This window comes from Hibiscus syriacus, unplaced genomic scaffold (assembly GCF_006381635.1).
Source record: "Hibiscus syriacus cultivar Baekdansim isolate YM2019G1 unplaced genomic scaffold, ASM638163v2 tig00110761_pilon, whole genome shotgun sequence".
Classification (NCBI taxonomy): Eukaryota; Viridiplantae; Streptophyta; class Magnoliopsida; order Malvales; family Malvaceae; genus Hibiscus; species Hibiscus syriacus.
The window spans coordinates 554,298-582,025 of NW_024062849.1; the positions used below are offsets into that span (position 1 = coordinate 554,298).

General features: G+C 34.6%; 3 protein-coding genes and 2 pseudogenes across 3 annotated transcripts; 2 read left to right on the forward strand and 3 right to left on the reverse strand.

The window, feature by feature from the left end:
- Positions 1-880: 880 nt before the first annotated feature.
- Positions 881-26,281, reverse strand: LOC120139549 (annotated as a pseudogene).
- Positions 3,349-7,683, forward strand: LOC120139503 (annotated as a pseudogene).
- On the reverse strand, positions 8,158-12,023 carry LOC120139553 (KH domain-containing protein At2g38610-like). The gene is made up of 7 exons (XM_039154728.1): positions 11,831-12,023; positions 11,611-11,699; positions 10,584-10,735; positions 9,315-9,431; positions 9,066-9,182; positions 8,766-8,909; positions 8,158-8,584 (listed from the first exon to the last, which is right to left on the reverse strand). The coding sequence occupies exons 1-7, from the start codon at positions 11,908-11,910 to the stop codon at positions 8,438-8,440; spliced, it is 846 nt and encodes a 281-aa protein (XP_039010659.1). The 5' UTR covers positions 11,911-12,023; the 3' UTR covers positions 8,158-8,437.
- On the reverse strand, positions 15,925-17,198 carry LOC120139555 (NADH dehydrogenase [ubiquinone] 1 alpha subcomplex subunit 1). Its single transcript, XM_039154730.1, has 2 exons — positions 16,958-17,198; positions 15,925-16,471 (listed from the first exon to the last, which is right to left on the reverse strand). The coding sequence occupies exons 1-2, from the start codon at positions 17,069-17,071 to the stop codon at positions 16,385-16,387; spliced, it is 201 nt and encodes a 66-aa protein (XP_039010661.1). The 5' UTR covers positions 17,072-17,198; the 3' UTR covers positions 15,925-16,384.
- On the forward strand, positions 19,630-22,783 carry LOC120139554 (thioredoxin H9-like). The gene is made up of 5 exons (XM_039154729.1): positions 19,630-19,709; positions 20,263-20,336; positions 21,161-21,283; positions 21,986-22,108; positions 22,520-22,783. The coding sequence occupies exons 2-5, from the start codon at positions 20,316-20,318 to the stop codon at positions 22,670-22,672; spliced, it is 420 nt and encodes a 139-aa protein (XP_039010660.1). The 5' UTR covers positions 19,630-19,709; positions 20,263-20,315; the 3' UTR covers positions 22,673-22,783.
- Positions 26,282-27,728: the final 1,447 nt, after the last annotated feature.

A 27,728-nucleotide genomic window follows, 5' to 3' on the forward strand; every position in this document is an offset into this window, starting at 1 on the left:
ATGTATGTATTATGTAGATCTTGGAAGTGAACGCATAATTGCTGAATTAAAGCAACCAGAGACGGACTTAGGATATTATGCTAGAGGGACGAACTTATAAAATTTTAAGAGCAAAAACAGATTATCAATAAAAAAAACTAAAATGAAAATTGGGGGGTGACCCCACCCCCTCCAACACTGAAAGCAACAGTCCATAGAGACCAGAGTGAGCTGGGGGACTTGCAGGAGAAAGTCCAATAACAACCACTTTATACTCTATTAACAAATTTAGCTACTTATTTAAAACTTTTATGAATGTAACAGACGTTTAGTCCATGGATTAATGAAATTCGATGGCGATGAAATATTAAAATTAAATTTTTAGTGTTAGAAAATGGGTAAACTATGACTTGTAGGCAGAGTGCACAAGTAAATTTGGGGGGGGGATATCCAGAAGATAGGGAAAATGAATTAAAACCCGTAACAAATTGATCTCTGATGAAATCAAGGACAAGTAGTGAAAACGGAGATAGAGATAAAGAGAAAACGTCAGTAAAAAAGTGAAATTAAACAGGAAAGAAAAGCAAGTAACAGTACTAAATCAAGAAGAGATCAATCGGAGGAAGAGAGATTTTCCAGGAGCTTCTTATCTCTTCTTTCCATGGCAACGTCCCACATATCGTTCCCGATATCCTTCGGCTGTTTCAAATTTCAGATTAATCAAATGATTTCAGTCAAAATTGAAAACCCCAATGAAGAATGGATTCCAAAAATTTTAAAATGCAATTGAAAAGGAAACGAACCCGGCCATGATAAGTTTTGTGGATGAAATACTGAGCATTGCCCATAACACAGAGCATTCCAGCTATGATCCCCAGGGGAAGAGCTGCTTCGAGCCATATCCATGCCATCCTCTCTTCTTCTGCCCCTTCTATCTCCCAAATTTTCTGAGCGAGGAGTGATAAACTCTGATTCTGCTGTTAGTCAGGACTAATTCCGTCCCGGCTTGTAGCCCAACCATTATGAAAATGGGCTTTCCAACTTCATTTCAATTCCTCTTTTAACCTTAAATTAACATCTAACTGTTACTATTTTTGCAATGAATGTTTTTTTCAAAAAAAATATTAAAAATAACTTCATTAAAGGTTATTATCACTTAATAGATTCAATCAATTATTAATTTATTTTTATATTATTTTTAAAAATCATAATAATTTAAATTATTTTTTATTTTCAGTTTGGAACTCAATTGAAATTTATTTTTATCATTTTAATATATATTTTAAGATTTAAAATTTAAATTTAATCAAAAAACTCTTTATATTAAACACTTAATCTTGGTAAATACCAAACAATTTTTATAATTTAAACTTAATATAAGTAAATTAATATAAAAATTAATATTAAACCCTCAACCCTACTTATCCCCCAAAAAAACCCTAAACCCTAACCAATACTAATTTAAAACTAAAACTTCATCAAGAACAAATCTTTTACTATCCTAATACAAACTCTACCTACTTTAAAAACATCAACAAAAACGTCCAAGTGCGATAGTAGAACTAGTCCAGTGATCGTTTTTTTTCAAAATTTCAAATTAAATTCTCTTTTAATTATCTATTTGATAACTTATTTTTATCTCTTAAAATCTTATAACTTAACACTTACATAAAATCTTGCGTCGGTCCATAACTAAAAGTTGAATAAAAATAATTTAAATCCATAATACAAAGACTAAAATCTAAGATTGTATTTAAAAAATATTTATTCCTACGAACCATTATTTTATAATGTCCTTTCTATTTGGAATTTAAGTTATACAAGTTTTTTTTAACTTAATATAAAAATAAATACCAAAACTATATCGTTTTTTCTAAAGTAGTGTCTAAATTATATGACTAAAAATGGGGTTAAAACGAGGGATTTTAAGATTTCATTTTTTTTTGTGATTTTAGAAAAAGGGTTTTTTAAAAAAAATTAATAACATTCTTAAATTTTTTTAAAGAAATAAAAATTTCAAAAAAAAAAAAAATATAACGTGACATATGTCAAATAACAATATTTTTTAATAGCCGTTATGACGTATGTACTTAAAAGTGTAACGTTAGAATTATTAGGTACCTATTTTGGACAAAAATTCTTCAAACACCTAAAGTCAACTTTAAGTATAATTTTAACACATATTTTTATATAAGCCTTTTAATTATACATAGAATTTCAGTCCTTTGAAGATGCTATTTACAGATTTAAGCCAAAGACTTGGACAATTTCGAATTGAAGGATGTAATAGAGTTGATGAGACGATAATAAAAATGAAGGATTTGAGAGAAGCCTTTGAGATGTACGGTGGACAAGATGGTCTTTTCATCTTTGAGGAAGTCATACTAATCCATGGCCATGCATCTCACTCATTGATTTGTATCTATGACTAATTCATTTTTGGGTTTATAATTCATTATATGTATACACATAAACAAGTAGATATAAACCATATCATACATTGCACTGTCATTGATTGATTAATAAAGCATGATCAACGTCTCACCTTCTTTTTTAAACCAGACAGAATAATCTACAGCACATATTCACTTTAAAATCGCTTAACATGTACGCAAATCCCCAAAAAAATGTTCAACCAAGTTCTCACTTCCATGACCAGAGTAACATCTCTAATCATATCCAAGATAGCATGATCTTTGAAACCATGAGATTAAAATTCAGTGTCAACAAACAAGATACCATGATCTTTGAAACCATGGACCTAACGAATGGGATATAGCTCAAGCTATACCCGCAGATCATGTAAACAAAAAGAAAGAGTAAACATCATGGTTTGCAGATAAGAATATAATAGTTGAAAACCGTCCGAATCAGTTGTCATCCCAAAGAAGGATGTAGGGTTGAAGATCACCAAGGCTCTCCAAGTTGTTAAAATTAGAAAGGTAAGGACTCAATAGAAATCAAGGATTTGTCAAAGCAAAACTGATTGAGACAGTGAGTGATAAAATATTTGAAGGCCTGACCTGTTCAATCAGACTATAAGTTTGTTATGTTAATGCAAATATGTGCGCATGCATGAAAGAAGGAAACTCTAAAAATACATTAAGAGATTTAGACCTGCAAGTAACTCGTATTCAAAGAGAACCTATTGAGTGACCTCAGTAGTAAAATAGAGTGTTGTTCTCTTTGGAAGACCCGAGTTCAAACAATTGTGTATGTAGGGTGTGTGCCTTGCCAATAGTAAAGAAATATTTTAAACATATGTTACCTTGTAATCATCCCAAACTAAAAAAAAAAAGAAGAAGAAGAAGAAGAAGAAAAGCTAACAAAAGCTTATCATAGTCATTCAAGTAAATTATTGCAGAAACCATGCTTGGTTGCAGGCTTTTAAGTGGGAATCAGCTTTCGGGACCATTAGTCAATGAGCTCGGTTTTCTTCCAAACCTATTGATGTTTCAGGTGGATTTGAATCAGATAACAGGGTCTCTGCCCAAATCTTTTGCCAACCTGACCAACTGCAGGCACTTGTAACTAAAATGGATTTAAATGCTTTTCTACAAGTAATTAATGGTTATTGTTTCCATGTATTTTGTTAACTGCAGTCACATGAACAACAACTCAATTAGTGGGCAGATTCCATCAGAGCTCAGGAGCTTGCCTCAACTTAGACACTTGTAAGCTCTATACTAATTCAATTGTCACAAAGCATGGACTTTTATGGTTATGTTTCTGGAGGAATCATCTTAATATATCTTGCATACACGGATGTGCAGTCTGTTGGATAATAATAACTTAACGGGAAATCTACCACCAGAACTTTCACAGATGCCAAATTTGAAAATATTGTAAGTTTACTGTTAATAAAATTGTTTAATGTTTTACCAGTGTACAAAATATCATGGTAGTTTATCTCAAATAAAGAAATAAAGATTTCAAATTAAGAAGTTTAGCTGGGATTCAGAACATACAATTTGTTACTCTAATAACTCAATTCAATGATCTAAAGGTCATTGGTGATTTGATCAAGCTGTCTTTTTTTTTCTTTCTTTCTTTTTTTACGACGACTAGAGGACTTGTAGATGCTTGTTTGAATGGTAGGATTAATGATCTAACTAGTAAAGCTTCTCAATCTATTGCCTAAACAAAAAATCCCATTTTTTTGTGAAATTTATGATCTTTCTCTCTTTGTTTTGGGATGACTTGCTGTTAGCTTAGAGTGAAGTGATGTACTTATTATGGCTAAAAAATTGTGATATTGTAACTATTCTGAAATTCTTTAAGTCCAATTCAACTTGATAGTGTAAATTTTAAATAAGTTTGGTTGTCAAAATAAGATTCGTCAATTCAACTAATTCAAAATTTTTCACAAATGCGACCCAACTCGATTAGATACTAATCCTTAGTATTTGCATATGCCTCTGGAGTTTGATACATGCAATTTGATGCAATGAAGTACCTCTATTGCAGTCCCATTTGCTTGAAAATGAATTAAACTGTAAAAAAATTTCTAATCATTAGTTGAAGGATTCATTGAACAGCTTCATCACCTGCGTGATTGTGACTGAGAAACTTAGTAAAATTTGAATGGAATTGTGATTAGTTCTCATACTGGTATTTCCTTGTATTTGCAGCCAACTTGATAATAACAATTTTACTGGGACAGAGATTCCTGCTTCCTACAGCAACATGTCCAACCTAGTGAAACCGTCAGCTTCTCTCCCCTCTCTCTATTTTCTTTAAAATGCTCTCCAAACTGCTAAAATGGTGCTAAATTTTGTTTAATTCATCTTATCAGGGGTCTTTGGAACTGCAGCTTGCAAGGAGCTTTTCCTGATTTCAACAGCGTTACAACATTTCACTATCTGTATAGCTTTCGAGTAATTTTAAGAGTGTTCTGTAATTGATTTAACCAATTTAACATATTTTTTTGGAGGAAATACCAAAATTAGAGCAGTGATCTGAGCCGTAACCGACTTACCAGAGAGATTCCAACAAATAAGCTTTCTGATAACATCACAACAATGTAAGGGTTATTGACACTACCACTAATTTATTACACGAGTTTCATTCTTCATCGATATGCTAATACGAGTCCATCATTGCTTTGTTTCTTTGAATGGGGCAGTGATCTATCTTGCAATTTGCTCAATGGATGGATTTCTTCAAACTTTTTGGGCCTTCCTCGTCTCCAGAGACTAAGAATTAGTCTTTAGAATAACTTTATAATGCATTGAATCAATTGTTTTCATTTTGTTGTTGGTGCAGATCGCTAGAAAGCAATTTGTTGAGTGGAGATGTTCCCTCCGATGTAAGTATTTAGAGCAAAAAGTTACTATTTCCATTGCAGCTTCATTTACATCTAATCCTCTGCGCATGAACCTGCTTTTACTTGCAGAGATTTCCGAAACAATTCGCTTTCAAATGTTTCAGGCAGTGTGAATCCTCCTTCAAATGTTACTATCAGGTGAGAGCATAGTTATTCATATAACATGTGCAGTTGCAGAATAATATGATAATCTCTGATTCAGTACTGCCTGCCTGCCCTGGATACTAACTTTGGCTTGAAGGCAATCCTGTTTTTGCCTCAACAAATCAACTAAACATAGTTCGATTTTGCGGAATTACAATTGGGGATGGAGATTTTGTACCCGGCACTGAAACTGGAAGCTCAAATAACTCTAGTGACAGCTGCAAACCTCAATCTTTCCCTGTTAGTAACAATTTTGAATTTGTCCAAGACTCTCCTGTTGATTGTTTCTGCGCTGCACCTCTCGGAGTCGGGTTACGTAGGATTTCTGTGCATATATTGTCCCATACAAGCAGTTCATTAGATCCAACCTCGGATTGGATCTTTATCAACTATTTTTGAATCTTTTATATGGCAAGAGGGTCCTAGGCTTCGCCTGTTTCTAAAAATTTGCCCTCGGCATAGCAACACCACCACCAATTCATTCAACATCAGTGAGATACAACGTATCAGAGACACAACTGCCACATTTTCAATCCCTTCCAATGACACCTTTGATCCATATGAGCTGATTGATTACTGTCCTCGGACCTTATTCAAATTGTATGGTTATGGTATCTCCTCGGACCGGGCATCTACTTCATTTCTTTAGTGGAAGTTAATTTATCGCAGTTGATCTCCATCCCCTGAGTTCAGGAGGAATAAGTAAAGGTGCCCTAACCGGAATAATACTAGCTGTCATATCCTTCGTAGTTGCAGTATCTTTGGAAATTACCCTCTTTTTCTACAAAAGGGGAACAAAAACCGGTTATGATGTGTCGAAAAAACAGCCATGTAAGTCGGAATCCGGGTATGGTATATGCATTGATTGCAAGTATAATATAATGGAACCATAAATGATCCTTGTTCGATTTTTTATTCTCGATGCAGCTGGAAATGTTACCATCACAACTGAAAGTGTTAAGGAATTCAGCTACGAAGAACTTGAAGGAGCCACAGGTGGATTCAATCATACCAACAAGGATCTTTGCAGGGTCATACTGAGTTCATAAATGAAATACAACTGCTGTTGAGATTACATTACCGGAACCTGTAGCAAACAAGACGAGCAGGTACATTCTATATATCTATAGCTGCAATGCAATGAAGTTAGTATATTTCCTTAGGATCCTTATAATGCTCCTTGGTTTTTTTTTCTTCTCAGATGTTGGTGTATGAATTCATGCCCAATGGTTCTCTCCATGATCTTCTCTCAGGTAAACTTCTCATGCTCTGACTGTATAACACACATATATGTATACATAGTAAATACTGCTGGAAAATTTTACATTGTTCTATGTGATTAAAATTGCAGATAGATCCAGACATGAGTTTCCCATACGATTGCATATTGCGTTGGGTTCAGCCAAAGGCATCCTCTACCTTCATAATGAAGCAGACCCGCCAATAATTCATCGGGACATCGAGGCGAACAACACATTGTTGGATTTCAAGTTTACTCCTAAAGTTTCTTATTTTGGAATCTCGGGGCTTGCACCACTACCAGATGCCGAAGGAGCTTCAGCTCATGTATCCACGCTCGTCAAAGGAACACCAGTAAGACACTTTAGCTGTCATTTGGTGCATATTGTGTATGCTTGTTGAAATGGATCTCCATTTTCTTTTCTTTATATATAGGGTTACATGGATCCAGAATATTTCTTGACTCGCAAGTTAACTGACAAAAGTGATGTCTCTAGCTTCGGAATAGTGTTTCTGGAACTTTTGACCGGCATGCTGCCGATCTCTCATGGTAGAAACATCGTTCGGGAGGTGCTAATTATTATATATTTATGCTGATTACAAATAAACACATTGTGGTGTTTTATGAATATAAAAAAACGTGGACTACAGGTTTATGGAGATGTCAATCTGGATTGATGTTTTCCATCATAGACCAGAGCATGGGTGCATACTCTTCCGAATGCATTAAGAAATTCATGGTACTGGCCCTCAAGAGTTGCCTGGATGATTCCAAGAAACGGCCAACGACGTTGGAATTTGTGAGAGAGTTGGAGAAGTAATGTTCATAGTTTCCGGAGACTGATACTATTCCGACAGGGTCGGAATCAGATGCATCAAGTTTGAATATATCTTGATCATCGCATCCCTTCCCGGGAAGGAATTCGCAACCCACTGCTGAAATCATGGGAAGTGAACTTGTGAGCGGAGTTATCCCCACCATCAGACCTCGCTAGTACTGAATTAATACAATATCATGCATTCTTTCCATCTTCATATCATATAAAATTAAAGAAGCATTAATAAACAGAGAAATCCATATGGCTTTCAAAATATTCTTTCAAACAATCATGTGATGAATTCATCCCAATATCAATCATTTATTAAAATACAAAACAGAATCGAACCAAAGATGTTGCCAGACATTTCTTTAATTCAATAATTGCAACTGAAGCAAAACTTGGGAATCTATCGTCTTCGTCGTAATCGAAGATACAACCAGCCAAATTAAAAGACGAGAGACGACCCATGTGCTGCTTCTGACCCAAAATAAAAGAATATAATAAACCAGACCTGACCAGACTCGACCTGCACCATATGCTACCTGTAAAGGAATCAAACTGAACATATGGCACAGACAGACCCCTGTAGAACTCTCAGATGAATCCCACCTCACCATCAATATTTTTCATATGTATATTTCACACTCCTTAAACATACTAACACATGAATAAATCCAATGAATGTATTCAAAGTTAACAAAACTGAGTACTGACCTCACCAAATCCAGACTCCAAAACCCAATTTTCTTTTTTTTTTTTCATTAGGCAAAACAGTTTAACGACGAAAATCCCATCGCTGGCGGCAGCAGCAACTGTAAGTCTAGTCTTTCCAAGTTACACGGAACCAATATGTATCAGAAGATATAGTTGGCTTATGAAATCCTGGAGCACGGTAGAAACAATTCCAGATGATTTTCAGGTTTGATTCTCAGCATCCGGCTTTGGGACGTTTCATTCCACTTGAATTAAAAGGAGAAACACTGCCACTTGGACCAGGACTATCTTCTCTGAAATTCGAGTTTAGCATTGCCAGCTCGCACAACTGTTGTCTCTTGATAAAATCTTGCGACTCATCCTGCATAAGACGTTATGAAGTTCAGAAATGAATACTCAGATAAAAATATGTTAACAGTTCAACACCGTGATGCCTGCAAATTGATAACAGTTGAGGAGAATGGATGCAAAGGTGCTCTGCACCACAACCATGAGGATAACAAAAGTAGGTAGGAAGAAGCGAAGAAGATTACTGTACGTACCACGGGTTTAAGTAACTCCTCTATGATTTCCTGTGCCTGTCTAAGCCTTGTATCAACAACATTAGCAGGCAAATCAGCCTCGATTAAGATGTGGAGTGGATCATTCAGGTGCTCGTATCCTGGTCTGCCTCTCAGCTTCTCTTCCTTCATATGGGAAAAGATGAGGAATTATTCAAAACTATGCAGTTTTATGTCAGGAAAACTCTAAGGAGAAAATAAAACGAAGGGGACTATTAAAGATATCAAAAGTTAATGGTCCAACTTTACAACAACAATAGTTCATAAATTTTGTAGCTTTACCTTGTCTGGATCCTTTATTGATCCTTTGCCTCTGATGTATACTCGGCAGCCAGTAGTAGCTTCCACCCGCTTTAATGAATTTCCTCTGGGGCCTAAAAGTCGTCCAACAAAATTGAACTAACAACGAAAAACAGACTCTAAACCTCAATTCTTAAAAAAGATGTGTCTCAGTTGATTGAAATATGAAAACAGTAATCAATAAAATTTAAACCAGCACATAAGCATGTGGTAGCTCTATTTAAGACTTACATTTGGATATGTATCAACAGGAATTTCAAGACGCAAAATCCTCTTCACAGTGTATGAACTAGGACTTGCTGGGGCACCTTGCCAGTCCATTGACATCCCAGGTGGTCCACTCAATCTCTGTCAAAAATTCAAAACAAAAAAAAAACACAGTGGCACAAAAGAATAGAAGGCTCAATCCAAAAAACAGAAAACAAACATATTTAAAAGACTTTAAGCTTTGTGAGAATATTTCCCAATGCTTTAATATTAACAGGTATTAAAATGTTAAAAAAAAAAAGGAGAGAATGCATCATAGCAACCGAAATGAACTGATAGATTGCCATTGTATTCAGCATTGCCTTCTGCAGTTCAACCTTGGTTTTAAAATGCGGGATGCGCTCTGATGCGTTTAGTGTCCCGGGAGCCGATGCGTGATGCGCTTGCATCACGAACCCGATGCGCCAATTTTCACAAAAAATACTTTTGAACTTATTTTATACCTTATAAATACTTATATATAAAAAAAATTCAATTAATACCAAAAAAATTTCAATTAATATCAAAAGTAGTTTAATAGTACTTCATAAATGTTGAATAACATAATAGACAAACACGCGTAGGAAAATCAAAACAACCAAAAGACAAATCAACAATAGCCCCCACTTCCCTTCCCCCCCCCCCCAAAGTTCTCCAAACTTTCTCTAGTCACAAACTAAATGTCTCCAAGATCCCCATCATCAAACCCGAGCACGTCTCCATGTCCCTCATCATCATCAGTCACTCCAATGTCTTACTCCATCTCATCTTCATCAACAAGAGCGAGTCTTTTTCCTTTATCATTTCTTGATGGGCCGACCCCATCATCACCTCCTCTTCTGATGCGGTCTTTTGATCAATGAAGATATTAACTCTTCCACGAACCAGTATCACGAAAATCATGTCAAACATAGACCAATCAATATCCTAACGTTTTAGTCTACTAATAAAGCAAGAGAACTTCAAACCTTATTGTTTGTTTTTGGTATATATGATGCCAAGAGCAAGATTTAGCATGCTATGGTTCTCCTTTCCAATGTTTGACACTCAATTATACTGGTTTTTTACCAGAAATTATCTAAAAGCATAAACATATCACTTAGTTTACAACCCAAATTGTAAACTTATAGGCAGGCCGCATGAAACTTATATTATGCATGTAAAAAAACTCAATTAAGCAAACAAGAAAAAATGTGAATGATAATATATATTCAAAAGAAACACAAAAAAGCTAAAAGTTTTAAGAATAGTAACCTCTTGAGGAAGACTATTCCAGCCACCTAATCCTGTCCCAGAAACATTTGACATAAGGTTCAAAGAAGCCATGGGACTGGGGCTTCTATGTCTCATCCGGTCAAAGTCGCCAAATCCCTGGTTGGACATCATTCCTGAAACCCGAAATATCTCTGCATATTGAGACCACATATGAAAACAAATCAATGCATGAAAGGAACATACAGCCAAAATCAAATTAACCATTTCGAGGCAAAACGATAATAATAAAAAAAACATAGAATGCTAATACATCTAAATGTAGAAACTTCTCTTGGCTGATAAACAAGGGATGTGCGCCGCTTTAGAAACTAGTTCTTGTACAAACTAATCAAGATAATAAGCTCCACCCAGATTAAAAAGCGGAAATATTTGGAAATTCAAATTTAACAGAGCAATTAGTCTTGATTTTTTTTGTTTTTTCTACACGTTCACCTACTCTACCTACGATGCCGCATCTACTTAACATCTATGCTAGCTTCTCCATATTAGACAAACTTTCTTCTCAAGACATGAGTAAAACTTGAAATGCAATGAGTTTTCTGAGCCCAAACTTAAGAATCTTTTCAAATGTATACCTGAATATATTGCACGCAATCCGAAAGGCGAAAACAATCACCTTTTATCTAAAACAGCAGTGATCACCAAGTGACTCAAGACTTTGTCCCGGCTGAAGAAGACGGTATCTCGTATACCATTTACCTAAAACAACAGCGATCACTATATGATCACTGTGTTGTGAACAACTAATCCCAGTGAAGGCACTATCAAAAACACAATGGTGTGAAGGAAGCTAGTCAAGTTCTATTATTGAACCACACAGCAAACTAACAAATATAGGGTTAATTACATGATCGAGCCAATAACATAACCACAAAGAGAATAGGTACTAGAAAAAGGAAAACTTGAACATCTCATCGCTACATTCAATTAAACTGATCTAGCATTGCTAATTAAAACACAGAAAATAAAAAACCTAGATCCAGGAGTGACATATTAAAGAACTAACCTTGATTTAGCAGGCGGCTACATATAGGAAGGACTTGCAAGAAAGGTCCAAGCTTTTGATGCTCTGCCAACAGTTCTGATAAGTACTGACTGAGGAAAAGCAAAAGAACCCAAAAAATCCAAACAGATTAAAAATTGTCCAACACCCAAAAGGAAAAAAGAAGAAGGAAGAACCAGAATTGAAGAACATAAGTGAAATTTGTGTGTGTGTGTACGTATACCTGTCAACATCTGGGGTTGTTCTGATCTGCGGAGAAGCAGCTCTGGCAGGAGAAAAGTTGGGATTATAGATACCCGACATAGTTGTTTGGCCTTTGAGGAATCAATTCTTTAAAAAAGAATGTTTTTTTTTAGTTTAAAGAACAAGAAAAAATGGATTTCCCAGTTTGAGCTTCTGGCAGGAGAAAGAGAGAACACAACACCACACCATCAATAAAAGAGGTGTGTAATAAGTGGCAACAATATTATTTATTTATATATAATTAACAATCACGAAATAAAAAGAAAAAAATAGTGGACATCTCTGTGTCAAATTAGTAGAAAAGGTGTCCACATTTTTAAAAATTCATAATTTTCTCAAAGTATTTACATTGTCATCAGTTCCTTTGAAACTGAAGTTAACTCTGCAAAGACGGTTACTTTTTTTATGCTTTTCTTTTCTAGAAAAGTGACAGTGGGCATTATTAGGCGAGAAGGGGAGTAGGATAAGAGAAAGACAGTGTGTTTACTGTTCCTGCTGCCGTTGTTGGTGGGGAATTTATAGGGTGTGGAGGGATGCAGAGAAGTTCATGGCATTAATAGGACACGTGTCAGTCATGCAGAGGATCTCAGAGTGATTGTCCCCACGGTGCAGGAAGAGGCCAATGTGGGAATTATACTGATTGTTGGGCAATGACAAATGCCAACGCAGTCTTAGCTGCCCCCCTGCCCCTGACCCCTGTTACCCGCTCCTCTTGGATGCCTTCGCCCTTAGCTGCTTTCTGTTTCTTTTCTTATATTTTAGGTCAAATCTTGATATTAGTTCTTGTATTGTGTGTTAGTCCCAGATTTAATCATTATACTCTAATTTGATCATTTTTAATCCTTATACTATTTGAATTTTGAAATTTTAGTATTGTCTTAAATGCTACAATGACAACATGATTAAAGTATAAGGATTTAAAATGATCAAATGGGAGAAAAATTTATATCTATAACTTATTCATAATATAAGAATTAACATTATAATTTAATGATTATTGTTCGAATTAAGATCGAAATATAAGAATAAAAATGATCAAATTAGAGTAAATAGTAAAGTTTGTAATTTATGCCTAGTGTAGGAACTAATAAAAGAACTTTAACTTTTTTGTAGAACTATCAGACACATTGATTAATAAATCTAAATAAAGTATTATAGAGGTTTATTACGGGACAACCTTTGAACCTAATTTGGACCTTTAGTCCGCCAAAATCATCAATTATAGAGTATATATATACCACCAAGCTTTGTTAGCTCAAATTATAGATATTTTCGTTTGCAGGTCAGTAATTTGAGTTTTTTCAAGGAGCATTGTTGCGATAAGATATCCGACGTCTTTATATCAGAGTATAATACTAATTTTTTTATAGTAAATATATATTTACACGACTCTTATTTGTGTATGTTAGTCTGTAAACTCTATTAATATTATTTTATTTTCATTTGTATTAAATTATCGTAAAAATTTGATTTGTATAACGATTTTTAAATATTTTGATGTTCTATTCTATGGAATGAGTTTATATTTAAAAAGGGAAAAAAATTAAACTGACGATTATTTTGACAACTTAATGTGACATATTAATTCATCATACAATTATCAAGCTTGGGGCATTATACAAGCACTCGCCAGATGAACCCCATAACCACTTAAATTCAACCCCATAACGAATCCAATGCAAGAAATCCATCGAAGTAGTCATAATAATAACCTATAAATCGATCATACACCACGAACTGAATGATGTAACCCTACAAAACCAACGTAAAATCAATAGAAAACCAAAGATGCTTACCTAACCTTTGCGCCACATTCCAAGCCTGACTACAATAACGACCGGATTAGGGATGGGCATGGTGGAGTTAGGTCAGATTTTCGGTCAACTCGATTTGATTTGACTCGAAAATTAAACATCCTTCACCCGATCATAACTCAACCCTAAAAATATACACCTTTCACACGACCTGAATCCGACACAACATGAAATAATATATTTATTAAAAAATATAATTTTTATTCAATAAAAAAGGGATTTAATTGAAAATATATATAGATGGGGTATTATTCCAATTATCCCTAAATATATAGATAAAATTATATTTTTAAGATCGGATCAAGTATTTTACCCTAAATTCAAACTCGACTCAAACATAACCTCTAAAAGAACAAGACCCGACCTGAACTTTTTTTTTTTTTTTTAAATCTAACCCAAATGATTCTATTGAATCGAAACCTGTCGGGCAAGAGTCAGATGCCCATCCCTAGACCGGAGGGTTTCTCAATCGAAGGAGAGTTAAGACTCATGTTCAACATGACGAAATGAGTTTGATAAACAATTTTGGGACTTATTAATCACTGTTGATGATGATTGACATGGCTGACATGATGGTCACTCACATCAAACGACAATATGAATCTAGGCAAATTGAAAAGGAACTTAGAGGAAAGGGAAAAGAAGATGAAAAAAATGAAGAAAACGAGAGAATAAATTTTGTAACGATCCAAGACAACGTTATTTTGGTATAAATTTGATATTTTTTTCAAAATGTTATCATTTTGGTTTCATGTCATATCATAACGCTAATAACTATTTAAAGATAAACTGACAAAAACATAAGTAATTTAAAATTTTAATAATAAAATTAAAAAAATTGAATTTCAATGATCAAAATAAAAGAATGAGAAAAACTCTTAGCGATAAATTTTGTAATTTATCTTTTCAAGTTTATAGTTAGATCTTTTTTTTATTGAATCGTAAGATAGACAAATGTTGAGATTACACTTACATAAACTGAGGAACAAATGAGCATCATTTACCGCACAACCAATTAATGGATTTCTAAATTTCTTTTCCTCGACAATGCTGGTATAATTATTTTGGTGTTTTGTTTACTTGAGAACGTTTAAAGTTTTCAATTAGATATTTTTCAGCTTTTATCTCTATTCTTTTCTTGGAGGATAGTTATGCAGTAAAGAGTTTGAACCTGCTCCGCAAATATCCTTGCAAAGAAATGTCATGATGCAAATACTAGTTAACATTAAAGCTGAATTTTCATTGGTTCAAAATTAGCTTAGAAGCCTTCGGATTTTGGCTATAAATAACCTTTAGGCAGCACCTATGTTGTCAATTAAGTTGTTAAATAAAAACATAAGCTTTGTGCTATCCTTTTAAGATGAGTGGTTAACTAACTCTTTTTTATAAGGTTGAGGGTAAAAATTTATTCCTAAAAGGTTAAGGGTTAAACTCAAACTCAGATTTAGTTCAAATTAATCCATAGACCCTCCATGATCCTGATGCACTAGGCAAATGGAAGGTCACAAAGAATTTGAAAACAACAAATCTCAAATAAACACAGTCGTGAAACGTAATCAACAGGTGTTGTCCAAATGTGCAACATTTTAGTTCATGCAACTTCACATTGCAAAAAAACCTTAAATTCATCTGTGCTCCTTAGTATTCTTCAGCAGGACATAATATCATAAGAGCACTTTTATTTCTTCCATTGGCCAAGTTTCCTACATTTAACACCGAATAACACGAGGTTCTATGCGAGGATCAAAGGAAGGCAAAGTGGGAAGGTACATGCAAACAAGGCGGGAATGAAGAAAAGCATAGACTGGTGACATTTCCAGTCTCCTTCCTACTGTAAGGTAGGCAAGGTAATGGAAACAAATGCAGCACCGAAAGTAATCTTCAGAAGGACTGAATTGTTAAAATTTGCAACCATCATTAAAATATTTATGTAAAAAAAAATTCTAGAGTCAAAACCTTCAGTAAATATGAACAGAATGTGCATTCATCTATAATATAACAAAGCCTGTGGAAACCAGAACGATCTCCTACAAGTAAGGAAGCACATTGTCCGACGAGTTCACATAAGACGGAAGTAAATATGGAAAGCAAAAGCTAGTCCTTTCAGTAGACTGTAAGTTTTCCAATATATATAATATAAAGATACTATGTATATTCAATGATCAGCTAATGAGAAAACACCGCCATTTCTACACATGAAATGGAAAAACAAATCAAAATAATGTCTAAAATGAATGCATACTACTCCATAATCATTTCAAAATCCTATATACATACGGTGGCAGAGAAAGTCATTACTCCACTGAATCGGTAATTGGTACACGATTAATAAATTCATCTATGCACTTACAACTTTTTTTCTTATTATAACTATAATTCACTGACATTTAGTCCATTGATCAATGCATCTTGATGGAAAGGAATACCAACATTATATGTTTAGTGTTAGAAAATTGGTACACTATGATTGAAGTCCAAGCATGGTGCAGAAGTAAATGCATAGAAAATGTGGATGATCCAGCAGATAGAGATAGAAATTACTGAAAATAAATAGAAAAAAAGAATTGAATTGAAAACCCTAACAAACTGATCTATGATGAAATCAAATACAATGAATGAAAAACGGCGATAGAGATAAATAGAAAACGTGAGTGAAACTAAAAAGAAGGTGAAATTAAATTTGAAAGAAAAGCAAGTACCAGTGCTAAATCAGGACGAGATCAATTGGAGGAGGAGGGATTTTCCAAGAGCCTTTTGTCCCTTCTTTCCATGGCGACGTCCCACATATCGTTCCCGATGTGCTTCGGCTGTTTGGAATTTCATTTTTATCGAACGATTTCAATCAAAATTGAAAACCCAATGAAGGATTGGATCAAAGATTTCATATTTTAAATTAGAAAAAGGAAAAGGGAAACAAACCCGGCCGTGATAAGCTTTATGGATGAAATACTGAGCATTGCCCATTACACAGAGCATTCCAGCTATGATCCCCAGGGGAAGTGCTGCTTCCAGCCATATCCATGCCATTCTCTTTCTGTTTTTCTTCTGTGCTTCTCCCTTTTTCTATCTCCTAAATTTCTTCCTTCATATGCCCTCTAATTCAGGTCCGAGTGACGACTAATAAACAGTTCGTTTAGGCTTTTAGCCCATTTGACGGAGGAGCTAACATGAAAGTTAAAAATAATTTGGAATTTCATTTTTATCGAACGATTTCAATCAAAACTGAAAACCCAATGAAGGATTGGATCAAAGATTTCATATTTTAAATTAGAAAAAGGAAAAGGGAAACAAACCCGGCCGTGATAAGCTTTATGGATGAAATACTGAGCATTGCCCATTACACAGAGCATTCCAGCTATGATCCCCAGGGGAAGTGCTGCTTCCAGCCATATCCATATCCTTGCCATTCTCTTTCTGTTTTTCTTCTGTGCTTCTCCCTTTTTCTATCTCCTAAATTTCTTCCTTCATATGCCCTCTAATTCAGGTCCGAGTGATGACTAATAAACAGTTCGTTTAGGCTTTTAGCCCATTTGACGGAGGAGCTAACATGAAGTTAAAAATAATTTGGAATTTCATTTTTATCGAACGATTTCAATCAAAACTGAAAACCCAATGAAGGATTGGATCAAAGATTTCATATTTTAAATTAGAAAAAGGAAAAGGGAAACAAACCCGGCCATGATAAGCTTTATGGATGAAATACTGAGCATTGCCCATTACACAGAGCATTCCAGCTATGATCCCCAGGGGAAGTGCTGCTTCCAGCCATATCCATGCCATTCTCTTTCTGTTTTTCTTCTGTGCTTCTCCCTTTTTCTATCTCCTAAATTTCTTCCTTCATATGCCCTCTAATTCAGGTCCGAGTGACGACTAATAAACAGTTCGTTTAGGCTTTTAGCCCATTTGACGTAGGAGCTAACATGAAAGTTAAAAATAATTTGGAATTTCATTTTTATCGAACGATTTCAATCAAAACTGAAAACCCAATGAAGGATTGGATCAAAGATTTCATATTTTAAATTAGAAAAAGGAAAAGGGAAACAAACCCGGCCGTGATAAGCTTTATGGATGAAATACTGAGCATTGCCCATTACACAGAGCATTCCAGCTATGATCCCCAGGGGAAGTGCTGATTCCAGCCATATCCATGCCATTCTCTTTCTTTTTTTCTTCTGTGCTTCTCCCTTTTTCTATCTCCTAAATTTCTTCCTTCATATGCCCTCTAATTCAGGTCCGAGTGACGACTAATAAACAGTTCGTTTAGGCTTTTAGCCCATTTGACGGAGGAGCTAACATGAAAGTTAAAAATAATTTGGAATTTCATTTTTATCGAACGATTTCAATCAAAACTGAAAACCCAATGAAGGATTGGATCAAAGATTTCATATTTTAAATTAGAAAAAGGAAAAGGGAAACAAACCCGGCCGTGATAAGCTTTATGGATGAAATACTGAGCATTGCCCATTACACAGAGCATTCCAGCTATGATCCCCAGGGGAAGTGCTGCTTCCAGCCATATCCATGCCATTCTCTTTCTGTTTTTCTTCTGTGCTTCTCCCTTTTTCTATCTCCTAAATTTCTTCCTTCATATGCCCTCTAATTCAGGTCCGAGTGACGACTAATAAACAGTTCGTTTAGGCTTTTAGCCCATTTGACGGAGGAGCTAACATGAAAGTTAAAAATAATTTTATATTCACATATTCTATTCTCACTACTTACGCATTCAATCAATTTAATCTTAATTTTAATTTATTTTAATAAATTTAATTATTCAACCAAATTATGACATGTGTCATATTATTAAAAGATAAAAACAAATGTAAGTCTAAGTATATTTAATATTCACATTAAATCTAAATATTAACATTTAAATTATATATACAATATTTGATTGTACAATTTAAAAAATAAAATAAATAAAAATTTCAGATATCGAAATTTAAATCTCAATATACTATTTATAAAAATAAAATAATTTAAATGTTAATTAATTTAAATTGCCTTCATTGTAAAAAATAAACTTATACAAATGATAAGTTAATTATGTGAAGATTTTAATCTAACCATTTAATTATTTAATTGATGTTAATTAAATCATCTTCATTAACATTTATAGAATAGATGCCGTGAAAATTAAAAATTAATATAATTATATATTTGATCATTGTTACTTATATTCTATTAATTAATTTATGATTTAATAATTTATTTGATTAGATAATTAAATTCATTGAATTAAATTAAAATTAGGACTGATTTGATAAAATATATAAAATTAAAACTCAAATGTATAATTTTATCAAATTTTTAACTATCACATTGTTTATTAACTATAAATAATTCGATATTCCATCCCATGGTCAAATTTGAGATTTATTAGATCTAATCCAATTTGGCAACGCAAATGAAATTAGAGTGAACTATATGTTTAGTACCGAATTATTACTTTCATTTCTTTTTGGTCACTAAATTAATAATTTTTTTCTTTCAAAATCGTACTTAATGTTATATTTTGGTAACTCATCATTAAAAAATAATAGAACTGTTAACGTGATAATTTTTTATTTTTTCAATGATGATGTGATATTATATTATGGTGACACATCAACATCACTATTAATATTTTAACGATATATAATCAAAATAAAACTAAAATTAAATATTCGATTTGATTTGGAAAAAAAAAAATAGGTGACAAATGAAAACAAAAATGATAGTTGAATTACTAACCGTATATAGTTTACCTATGAAATTGTTGGCAACAGTGAAAAGCAAAGCATGGGGTATATAAGTAATTTGAGGATCAAACAGACAGAGCCATCGGTCAGTCCTCCGACGCCAAGCTTGACTACATTCCTGTTTGGTACTTTTAGGGTTTTTCTTCCTTCCAATTCTGTTTCCTTTTATAGATTTCTCAGAAATTCCAACGGCTTTTATACCCATTTTTTTAATTTCTACTTCAAAATTGAGCCCAAAACTGTAATGTTTCATTAATTATTGTTGCTCCATAATCAGATCGGAAAAATCAAGTCTTAATTTTTACAGGTGAATTAGCCGTCCCTTTTTTCTGAGCTGGTAATCAATATATGTTTTTTTTATATTTAATTTCCTTAGCTCGCATTCCTTACTACCTTTTTCTATCTGTTTCCTTTTATGGACTACTTTCAGATTACTCTTTTACTTCTGTTTTTCCTTTCTTGTATTTGTTAAAAGGAAAAGGTTCTTTTTTTAAGAACTAAAAGATTAATATTCTGATATTTCAAGTGAAAAATAGCTATGCCGATATGTAGGTGTTGTGTTGGAATTGTTGTTACATTTTGACTATTTGTTCAATTGATGGGGAATTCCTTTTCTTGGGGAAGTATTTGAGAAAGCAAACATCATGATTCTGTTCATTTCTGGGTTTGGAAATCAGAATGGACTGTAACTTGTTCAGAAATGTAAATACATGCCTTTTGAAGTTTATTGTAGGCGTGGAAGTAGAATGGATTTAATCTAACTTGTTTTAATGTTAGTTTTTATATATACAAATTGATAGTCAAATTGTTTCTTTGCCATTGACTTAGTCTTTGAGTTCTTGACTTTGATGTTTTTCCAGCTTTCAGGGTGCTTATCCGTTGCTGCTGTTGGCATTTTGGCAAATTTTAAATTATGGGACATTGCTTCTCTAGGGTATGTGCTATATACTTTTTTTAGTCTTTCAAATGTTTAATGACTGCGTAATGTATCTGATGAAAGAATATTGTTGGCCAAAATGTAATGAATCTTTAATTAAACAAACCATGAAATCTGAAACGATTTAAAATTAACATTTGCTGATATTTTACTTGCATTATCGGACGTGAATTTTTTTATGTAAAGGCACAATGTCATACGATGATTGGTCAACAGCTTTAAATAAGAAAATTAAAATTTCAAGAGCTCCGAGAAGAAGAATACATAGCTCCTACCGTTTATTGAAAACTGCAACTGAATTTGTTAATGTTCTTATGAAACCATGAGATTATTATTCTTTCTCTTTTAGTGTTTGTTGCGAACTGTTAATAGACCAAAATGACTTTCATTTTATAAGAAAGTTATTTTGTACATGTTTTTTGGTATATGGTAGTATGTTTTGTATTTTGTCAGGTGAACTGTTTCCTAGTCTTCTTTGTTGGCTACCTATCACATTTTTATTGTAAAAAATCCTTCTAACTTTTATTTATAGAAAAGAAAACAAGCATTTCTGTATACTAGTGATTACTCTAACATCTTAGAGAGTGTTCCACAAGATTCTAATGTCTTGGTTTGGGGAATGTGGTGCAGTCCAAGAACGCCATTCAGAACACTATGATGAGTTAGATGGCTGTGGTTGTGTTAATGATGTTTCTTTCAACTAACAAAAATAACGATTTAGTCTATGCTGACATTTTTTTTGCCTCAACACTTGTTGCAATCCTGCATCAGTTATCAGCTACTACCATGTTAAAGTTGTATAATACTTGTGGTACTTGTAGGATAAGTCTGATGACACTGATTCAGATCAGGCTGTTGAGTTTGTTGGTGGAAATGTGCATTGTGTTACCTCCAAAGAGGATTGGGATCAGAAGTTGTCCGAAGCAAAGAGAGATGGCAAGATTGTAAGTTTCTTATTACTTTCAACTCAGGCGAGGTAACGGAGCAGTAGTAACTACACTAAAGGATTTTCCCCTCATTTCTCAAACCTCTCTTTGTTTAATGCCATGTTATTTATCTTTTAGTTATATATTAATTTCTATGCCCTTTTGGAGTAAATACCTATTTGTTTTAATAAGCTCTCACACATGAGAATTCTATATCTGGATCGCTTTATCTATGATGCTACAGTGTGTTTACCATGAAAATCCCCCTCTAAAGAAGTAAAGAACTCATCAACATTAACTGATTCTTAGTTAGGGAAAGCTCCGTAAAATATTTTTCTCTGAGATAAACATAAACATAATAACCGGGAACATGATTTCATATAATGATGAAAGTTCTCTGTGATTTAATTTTCTTATTCCTTTCATTAGTTTTAAGTTGAATGAGGCCCTGTAAAATTTTGGTTTTACTCTGTAATTTGCCTGGATTGTAAATTTTTCAAGTACTTTTCATTTTACATTTATAATGTGGCTACATGTGCTTTAAATATCATCGAGTCCTTTTTATTATTATTATTATGGATTCCTTTCTCCTTCCATTTGCCTTTGCCTGGAAGGACTACTTGCTCTTAGTTCACTAATTTGCCTGCCACGTTTACTGGAGAATTTGTTGTCTATGAAAGCCTTGATTTATTTAATGTCTAAAGCTTAATGATTTATCAGGTAATTGCAAACTTCAGCGCAACATGGTGCGGGCCTTGTAGAGTGCTTGCACCATTTTATTGTGAGCTCTCAGAGAAGTACCCTTCTCTGATGTTCTTGTTGATAGATGTTGATGAACTAACCGTAAGTATTGAAACGTCCATCTTCCACCTCCCACTTTATTTATTTAATTTATGCAGTGAGTGATTATGTATGACAGTATGAGTGACATGGTATGGACCATATCCTCTCAATTTACACTTTGGTACTGTTGGTAAAATTTTCTGAAGCAAGATCTTAGTCCCCTCCTGTATAAAATAAAAAAAAAAACAAATTTGGCTTAGTATAGCAAATATATAGGATCCCAAGTGAGCACTGGGCAGGCATGCTACTAGTTTGATCTCGATAATTCGCAGGCTCAAATCACCCTGAAAAAAAAAAGGTTTTCAATGATAGTAAGTAGGTGAATGGGTTTGTTTCTATATGTAGGTAGGAGAAGAATTTATAAATATGTTGAGAACATTTTAGTTGATTATAAAAGGATTGGTGACTCAGGATTTCAGCACTTCATGGGATATTAAAGCCACTCCTACATTTTTCTTTCTGAAAGATGGGCAGCAAATTGACAAGCTTGTCGGAGCAAACAAGCCAGAGTTGCAGAAGAAGATTTCTGCTGTTTTAGATTCCATGGGGAACAATCGGAAATGATCTGGTTTCAAAAATCGGCAGTGGACATGCCCTCTTGTTTGTGTTGCGACTTGTGAACTTTGGCTGTAAAGTGTTGGTTTGTTATATAATTGGGAATGCCTGGTTTTTCAATGACGTTCTGTCCTGCCTCACTTTATTCAAAGGAAAAGTTGCTTTCGGTAATAATAGGATTTCTAAAAATTAATCAGCAGATGAAAAGAAATAAATTTTGCCATTCATATCATTTAACTAATATTGAAAATATGGTCAAATAAATGTAACTTTAACTTTTATGGAAATTTTCATCATTTCCTTAAATTAAAATTTACCATTCAATACTGATTTTGGACAATTTATATTATTTTTCGTATTGGTTTTAAAATCAATTAACAAAAATCACTAAAAAATAACAAAAATATGTTAAAATTCAATAATTAAAAAAAAGGTGAAGCAACAGGATTTAAAATCAGAATATTACATTCAATTAATAGACTGCCACATCAGACTGTCCATTTTGGTTGAAAACCGCATATTACAGTACAAAATAAGAATATTAGTATTATAAAGCTGTAGGCGGACAGATATATATCCACCAAAATCAGTTGAGTTCAACATTTTATTTTCTAGATGCAAAGTACAATGACCGACTTGGATTAAACCACATAATCAGAGTGAATAGTAATTCTAATGCCGCAACCATTCACAACATCATGCAATCACTTGTGGACTTATCATCTCAACGCCCTTTTGGGTTCATGATCTGTGAGAAAACAGCACTCGGTGTCGGTCCATCTGAGTCATTACTAGCCAGGCTGTGACCGCCTATGCTCGTACTCATCCCGCTGCTCCTTGAATCGGTTACGTTACCATCAAAACCGAGGGATGCATTAGGATCTTTCTTCCCTTTACAGGTTTCTTCATAGCTCGCTTCCTCCATCTCCATTTCATCAATTCCTTTCCCACTCTCTTCTGCACTCTCCTGCAGCTACAACGCAAACTCCAGGTTCCACAGTACATCCCCCATTGACGGTCTCTCGATTCCTTGATCACCCACGCACTTCATAGCTGTCTCTGCAAACTTTTTGAAGCATTCTGGTGTTATCTTTCCTTCCAGATGAGGATCCATGATCTGATCAAGGATGCCTTTCTTGTGACAATGTGCAGCCCACTCTGCAAGGCTCACTTGCTCCTTGGGCAGTGTAGGATTCAATGCCGGACGTGCACAAAGGATTTCGAAGAGGACAACCCCGAAAGAATAAACAACAGACTTATCGGTTAGCTGCTGCCTTCTGAAATACTCAGGGTCCAAATAGCCAAAGCTACCCTTCACAACAGTGCTCACGTGAGTATGATCCAATGTGGGGCCAGTTTTCGACAATCCAAAATCAGAAACCTTCGCCACCCACTTCTCATCCCGAAGAATGTTGGTTGTCTTCACATCTCGGTGAATAATAGTATGCTTGGCACCGGTGTGGAGATAGTGCAAACCGCGGGCAGCCCCAATGCATATTTCGACCCTTTGCTTCCATGGAAGAGGTGGCTTTTTGGTTTTGTATAGATGTTCACGCAATGTTCCATGAGCCATATAATCATAAACAAGGATCATCTCGCAGTTCTCTTCACAGTACCCAATCAATGAAACAAGGTGGCGGTGTCGAAGTTTGGAAAGCATTTCAATCTCAGTCAGGAACTCGTGCACACCTTGCTCAGATAGTGGATTGCCACGCTTGATTGCAACTTTAGTTGTCCCACCATCAATTTCCCCCTTGTAAACTTTGCCAAAACCTCCCTGTAGTATTCATCTTCGCTGATCCTGCGGAGTGTGAATTTCCGTACAATGAAAGAGGAAGCCATCCTGATGGACCATCACTTGCACTCGTATACTTTGCACCCCCATGCCAACGGTGACGTGAAGAAACAATAAAACAGAAACCAACGACAAGAGCTAGAACCAGTCCACCACCGACCCCCCCAGCAATAATTGCCGTCCGATTCTTTGAATGACCTTGACGAGATGGCAAAGCCAGCGATGGATCAACTACATTCTGTTTAGGACCGGGTGTAGGATTAGGCCCAGCTAAGTTGCTCCCCGGATCACTTATTTTGAATATCTCCACACCATTTAAGATTGCATCATAATATTGGGGCTTGCTACTCGGGTCTGGATGCAATGCAAGCCATAGATCCTGCTGCGAATTCCCTCCAGGAACCATGACCACATAATCTGTATACAAAGGAACATCAACTTGTTCATCTGCCAGGGCAATCACATCAACCCCTTGATTGTTGAGGAAGACGTCAAACACCCTCTGATTAATCTTAGTAATGTTACCCGTAAACTCGCAAAAATGTAGCCTGACCAAGTAAGAGAACCCAGAGTCAACACCGAACATCCAGGTTAAATTGTAATTATAGTTCACTTGAGCATTTGGCCCCATGGATCTAGCAGTGGTGTACACATTCTGTGGTGCAATATACCTAGGCATGGTACCATAATCGATTGTGACATTTGGATCTGCAGCTTCAGAAACTCTATAGGCTGCCCCAAACAGATATGGCTGATCATCATACCAAGACCTAAACAGGCCTGTATCCCCCGAAGCGAGATATTCGTTCCCACCCACATTCAGCTGGTAAACATTCTCTAGAGCAGTGCTGTTATCTATGGTGAACGGCGAGTTTTGACCCACAACTGGTATCCCGTCGGTATTACTATAAATATCAGGCATCGACAAAACTTCGATCCCATTGACAAACGCATAAGCGTTCGAAGGACTGGAACCGGGACTAAATGTCAAGTTCAAGTGATCGCCATCTACATTGATGGAATACTCCTTAACAATAAAAGCATAATTCATAGCTTCACTCGTCTGAGCAGCACTGAAATTCTTGAGAAGCGTATAAGAACCGGACGATACCAAAAACAAAGCATTGCTTGAATTCCGGCCATCATATGAATTACCATAAAAATACAACCTAACAAATTTCCAACCGGCGACGACCGCGAAATTATAGGTAAAGTTCGATCGAAAAACGCGGGCGGTCAAGTAGGGAACTTCAGGGACCTAGGGATCTTGCGTGGCAGCTCGGGAAGTGACGGAGCTCCCAGTTCCGACCAGGAACTTGAGCCCGAAATCCGGGGTCCATTTCCGGTCATCGTTATCGATGAGCTCCGATTTCTCACCGCAGTTTAGGAGGATTTTCTCAGTTGGTACATAATCAGCAGCTAAGACAAATCGAAAGTACAGTAACAGCAAGGAGGCAAGACATCGGAAACGAGTTACCGACTGAGTTCCTCATGAGTTCATAATGCGGGATCCAAGACAGAATAAAAGGACTTAATATTTGAAGATAAATGAACAAATGAAATCAAACCCAGAATTCCTTAGCTAAAAGAGCATAAAAAGAATTGAGATCCAAGGGACAACAGCAAGCTACCTCAAAGACAGAGCAGAAGGAAAACAAAGATGCTTGTAATATACGTGTAAATGAAGGGACTTTCAAGGCATTTACCTTTGGGAAGCTGAAGAAAGAAGGGAGAAACTCAGTGAGTGAAATCGGAGAAGATAGTAATGGAGAGTTATTAGGTGGTTGTTTGTTTCATTAGGGTGAAGGAAGAAAGAGAAAGGAGAAAGCTTTGAAATGGAAAGTTGGAGTGCTACAGCTATCTGAGCCGATGATGATGGCATACGTGGAAAGGGGACAGTAACAGCCTGGTTTGTATTTATATAATACAGATGAAAATTTAATATTACATTAGAGGTTTTAATGGTACGAAAATGTCGTGTACTTCTGAGATTTTTTTAATTTGTCTGAAAACATCAAACTGTTATAAAAGTTTTTTTTATTTATTTGAATACGTCCATCGTAAAATCATTATATTTAATTTAAAACACAAAATATCTGATATCTTTAAATTAATACTACTTGATTCACTTTAAAAAAAATAATCTAAAAAATTAGAAAATACCACAATACATTATCTCAGCCATTTTCCCGTTTTAATGATCGGACGAGAGATGAGTTAAATAATAGATTCAGTGAGTTTGTAAGACCATTATCTTTTTACTGTTTTCCCCATTCCGTTTGCCAACTTGCGTTGCATATGTCATGCAGCTCGGCTGTGTCCCATTTATTATTAGATAAAAAAGTGGTGCAATATAATAATAATTTTAATTTTTAAGTTTACACAACGTATCCATTTGATCATAGTTTAAACTAACTTTATAAATTTAACTCTTCATATTTAAAAATTTTAGTAGCATTTTAGTATTTGTTCTTCTCCTAAATTATTTGTTTTTCTTTTAAAAATATTTGATTACTTTCATGTAACTTTATTAGTATAATAACAATTTAAGAATAACTTGTTACTACTTTATGATAGAGTGCAATAATTCAACTACTATTTTAATCGTGCGGACTGTTTGATTTGATAATAAAAAAAATAGATTGACGAAATAAACATAAAAGATTAAATTTATTGAATATTTTGAATTAAGGAAAAAATAATAGAATATAAAAGTTTTGAATATTAAAAATGTTATTATACCAGCCACATTAGATGTTCGTTTCATTTTTAACAACAAAGTAATCAATTTGTAATACTATTTTAATTGAGTAACTTGTTTATAACGTACACAAATTGAATGTCCTATAGTGTATTTTACCCAAAAATAAATAAACTAACCTTTTGTTGTACAATCCTGGTTTTAAGCAAAAGCTACAGTGTCTAGTTACTTGGCATTTAAAATCTGGAAAAAAGCTTGAAATCGAACTTACATATGAATTAACTAACCTTTTGTTGTACCAAAATAAATAAATAAGTTTGTGAATGAAAATAAAAAAGGAGAATTTGAAAACTCTTCCTCCCACTTGCAATCACTGAAAACTGAAAACCAACTGGTTTCCTTCTTTTTCTTCTCTCATTCAATTCAGCAGAAAGCTAAAGACTCAACTTTCTCACACTGTGAGTGGCAAAATTCTTTCCTTTCTTTCTCCCTTGTTTTGCTTTATAAACGCAAGTGAAAGTTTTATTTGGTGGACGGGAATTTAGATTGTACCCCAAGAAATGCAATGA

Coding starts and splice junctions, on each gene's coding strand:
- LOC120139553 (XM_039154728.1), bottom strand. CDS start 11,910: ATGTCGGGTATCTATAATCCCAACTTTTCTCCTGCCAGAGCTGCTTCT. Junction 9,432..10,583: donor GGAATAGTCTTCCTCAAGAG/GTTACTATTCTT, acceptor AATTTTTGACAG/AGATTGAGTGGACCACCTGG. Junction 8,585..8,765: donor AGGAGTTACTTAAACCCGTG/GTACGTACAGTA, acceptor CGTCTTATGCAG/GATGAGTCGCAAGATTTTAT.
- LOC120139554 (XM_039154729.1), top strand. CDS start 20,316: ATGGGACATTGCTTCTCTAGG. Junction 21,284..21,985: donor CAAAGAGAGATGGCAAGATT/GTAAGTTTCTTA, acceptor ATGATTTATCAG/GTAATTGCAAACTTCAGCGC. Junction 22,109..22,519: donor TAGATGTTGATGAACTAACC/GTAAGTATTGAA, acceptor TTGGTGACTCAG/GATTTCAGCACTTCATGGGA.
- LOC120139555 (XM_039154730.1), bottom strand. CDS start 17,071: ATGGCAAGGATATGGATATGGCTGGAAGCAGCACTTCCCCTGGGGATC. Junction 16,472..16,957: donor ATAAAGCTTATCACGGCCGG/GTTTGTTTCCCT, acceptor AATTCCAAACAG/CCGAAGCACATCGGGAACGA.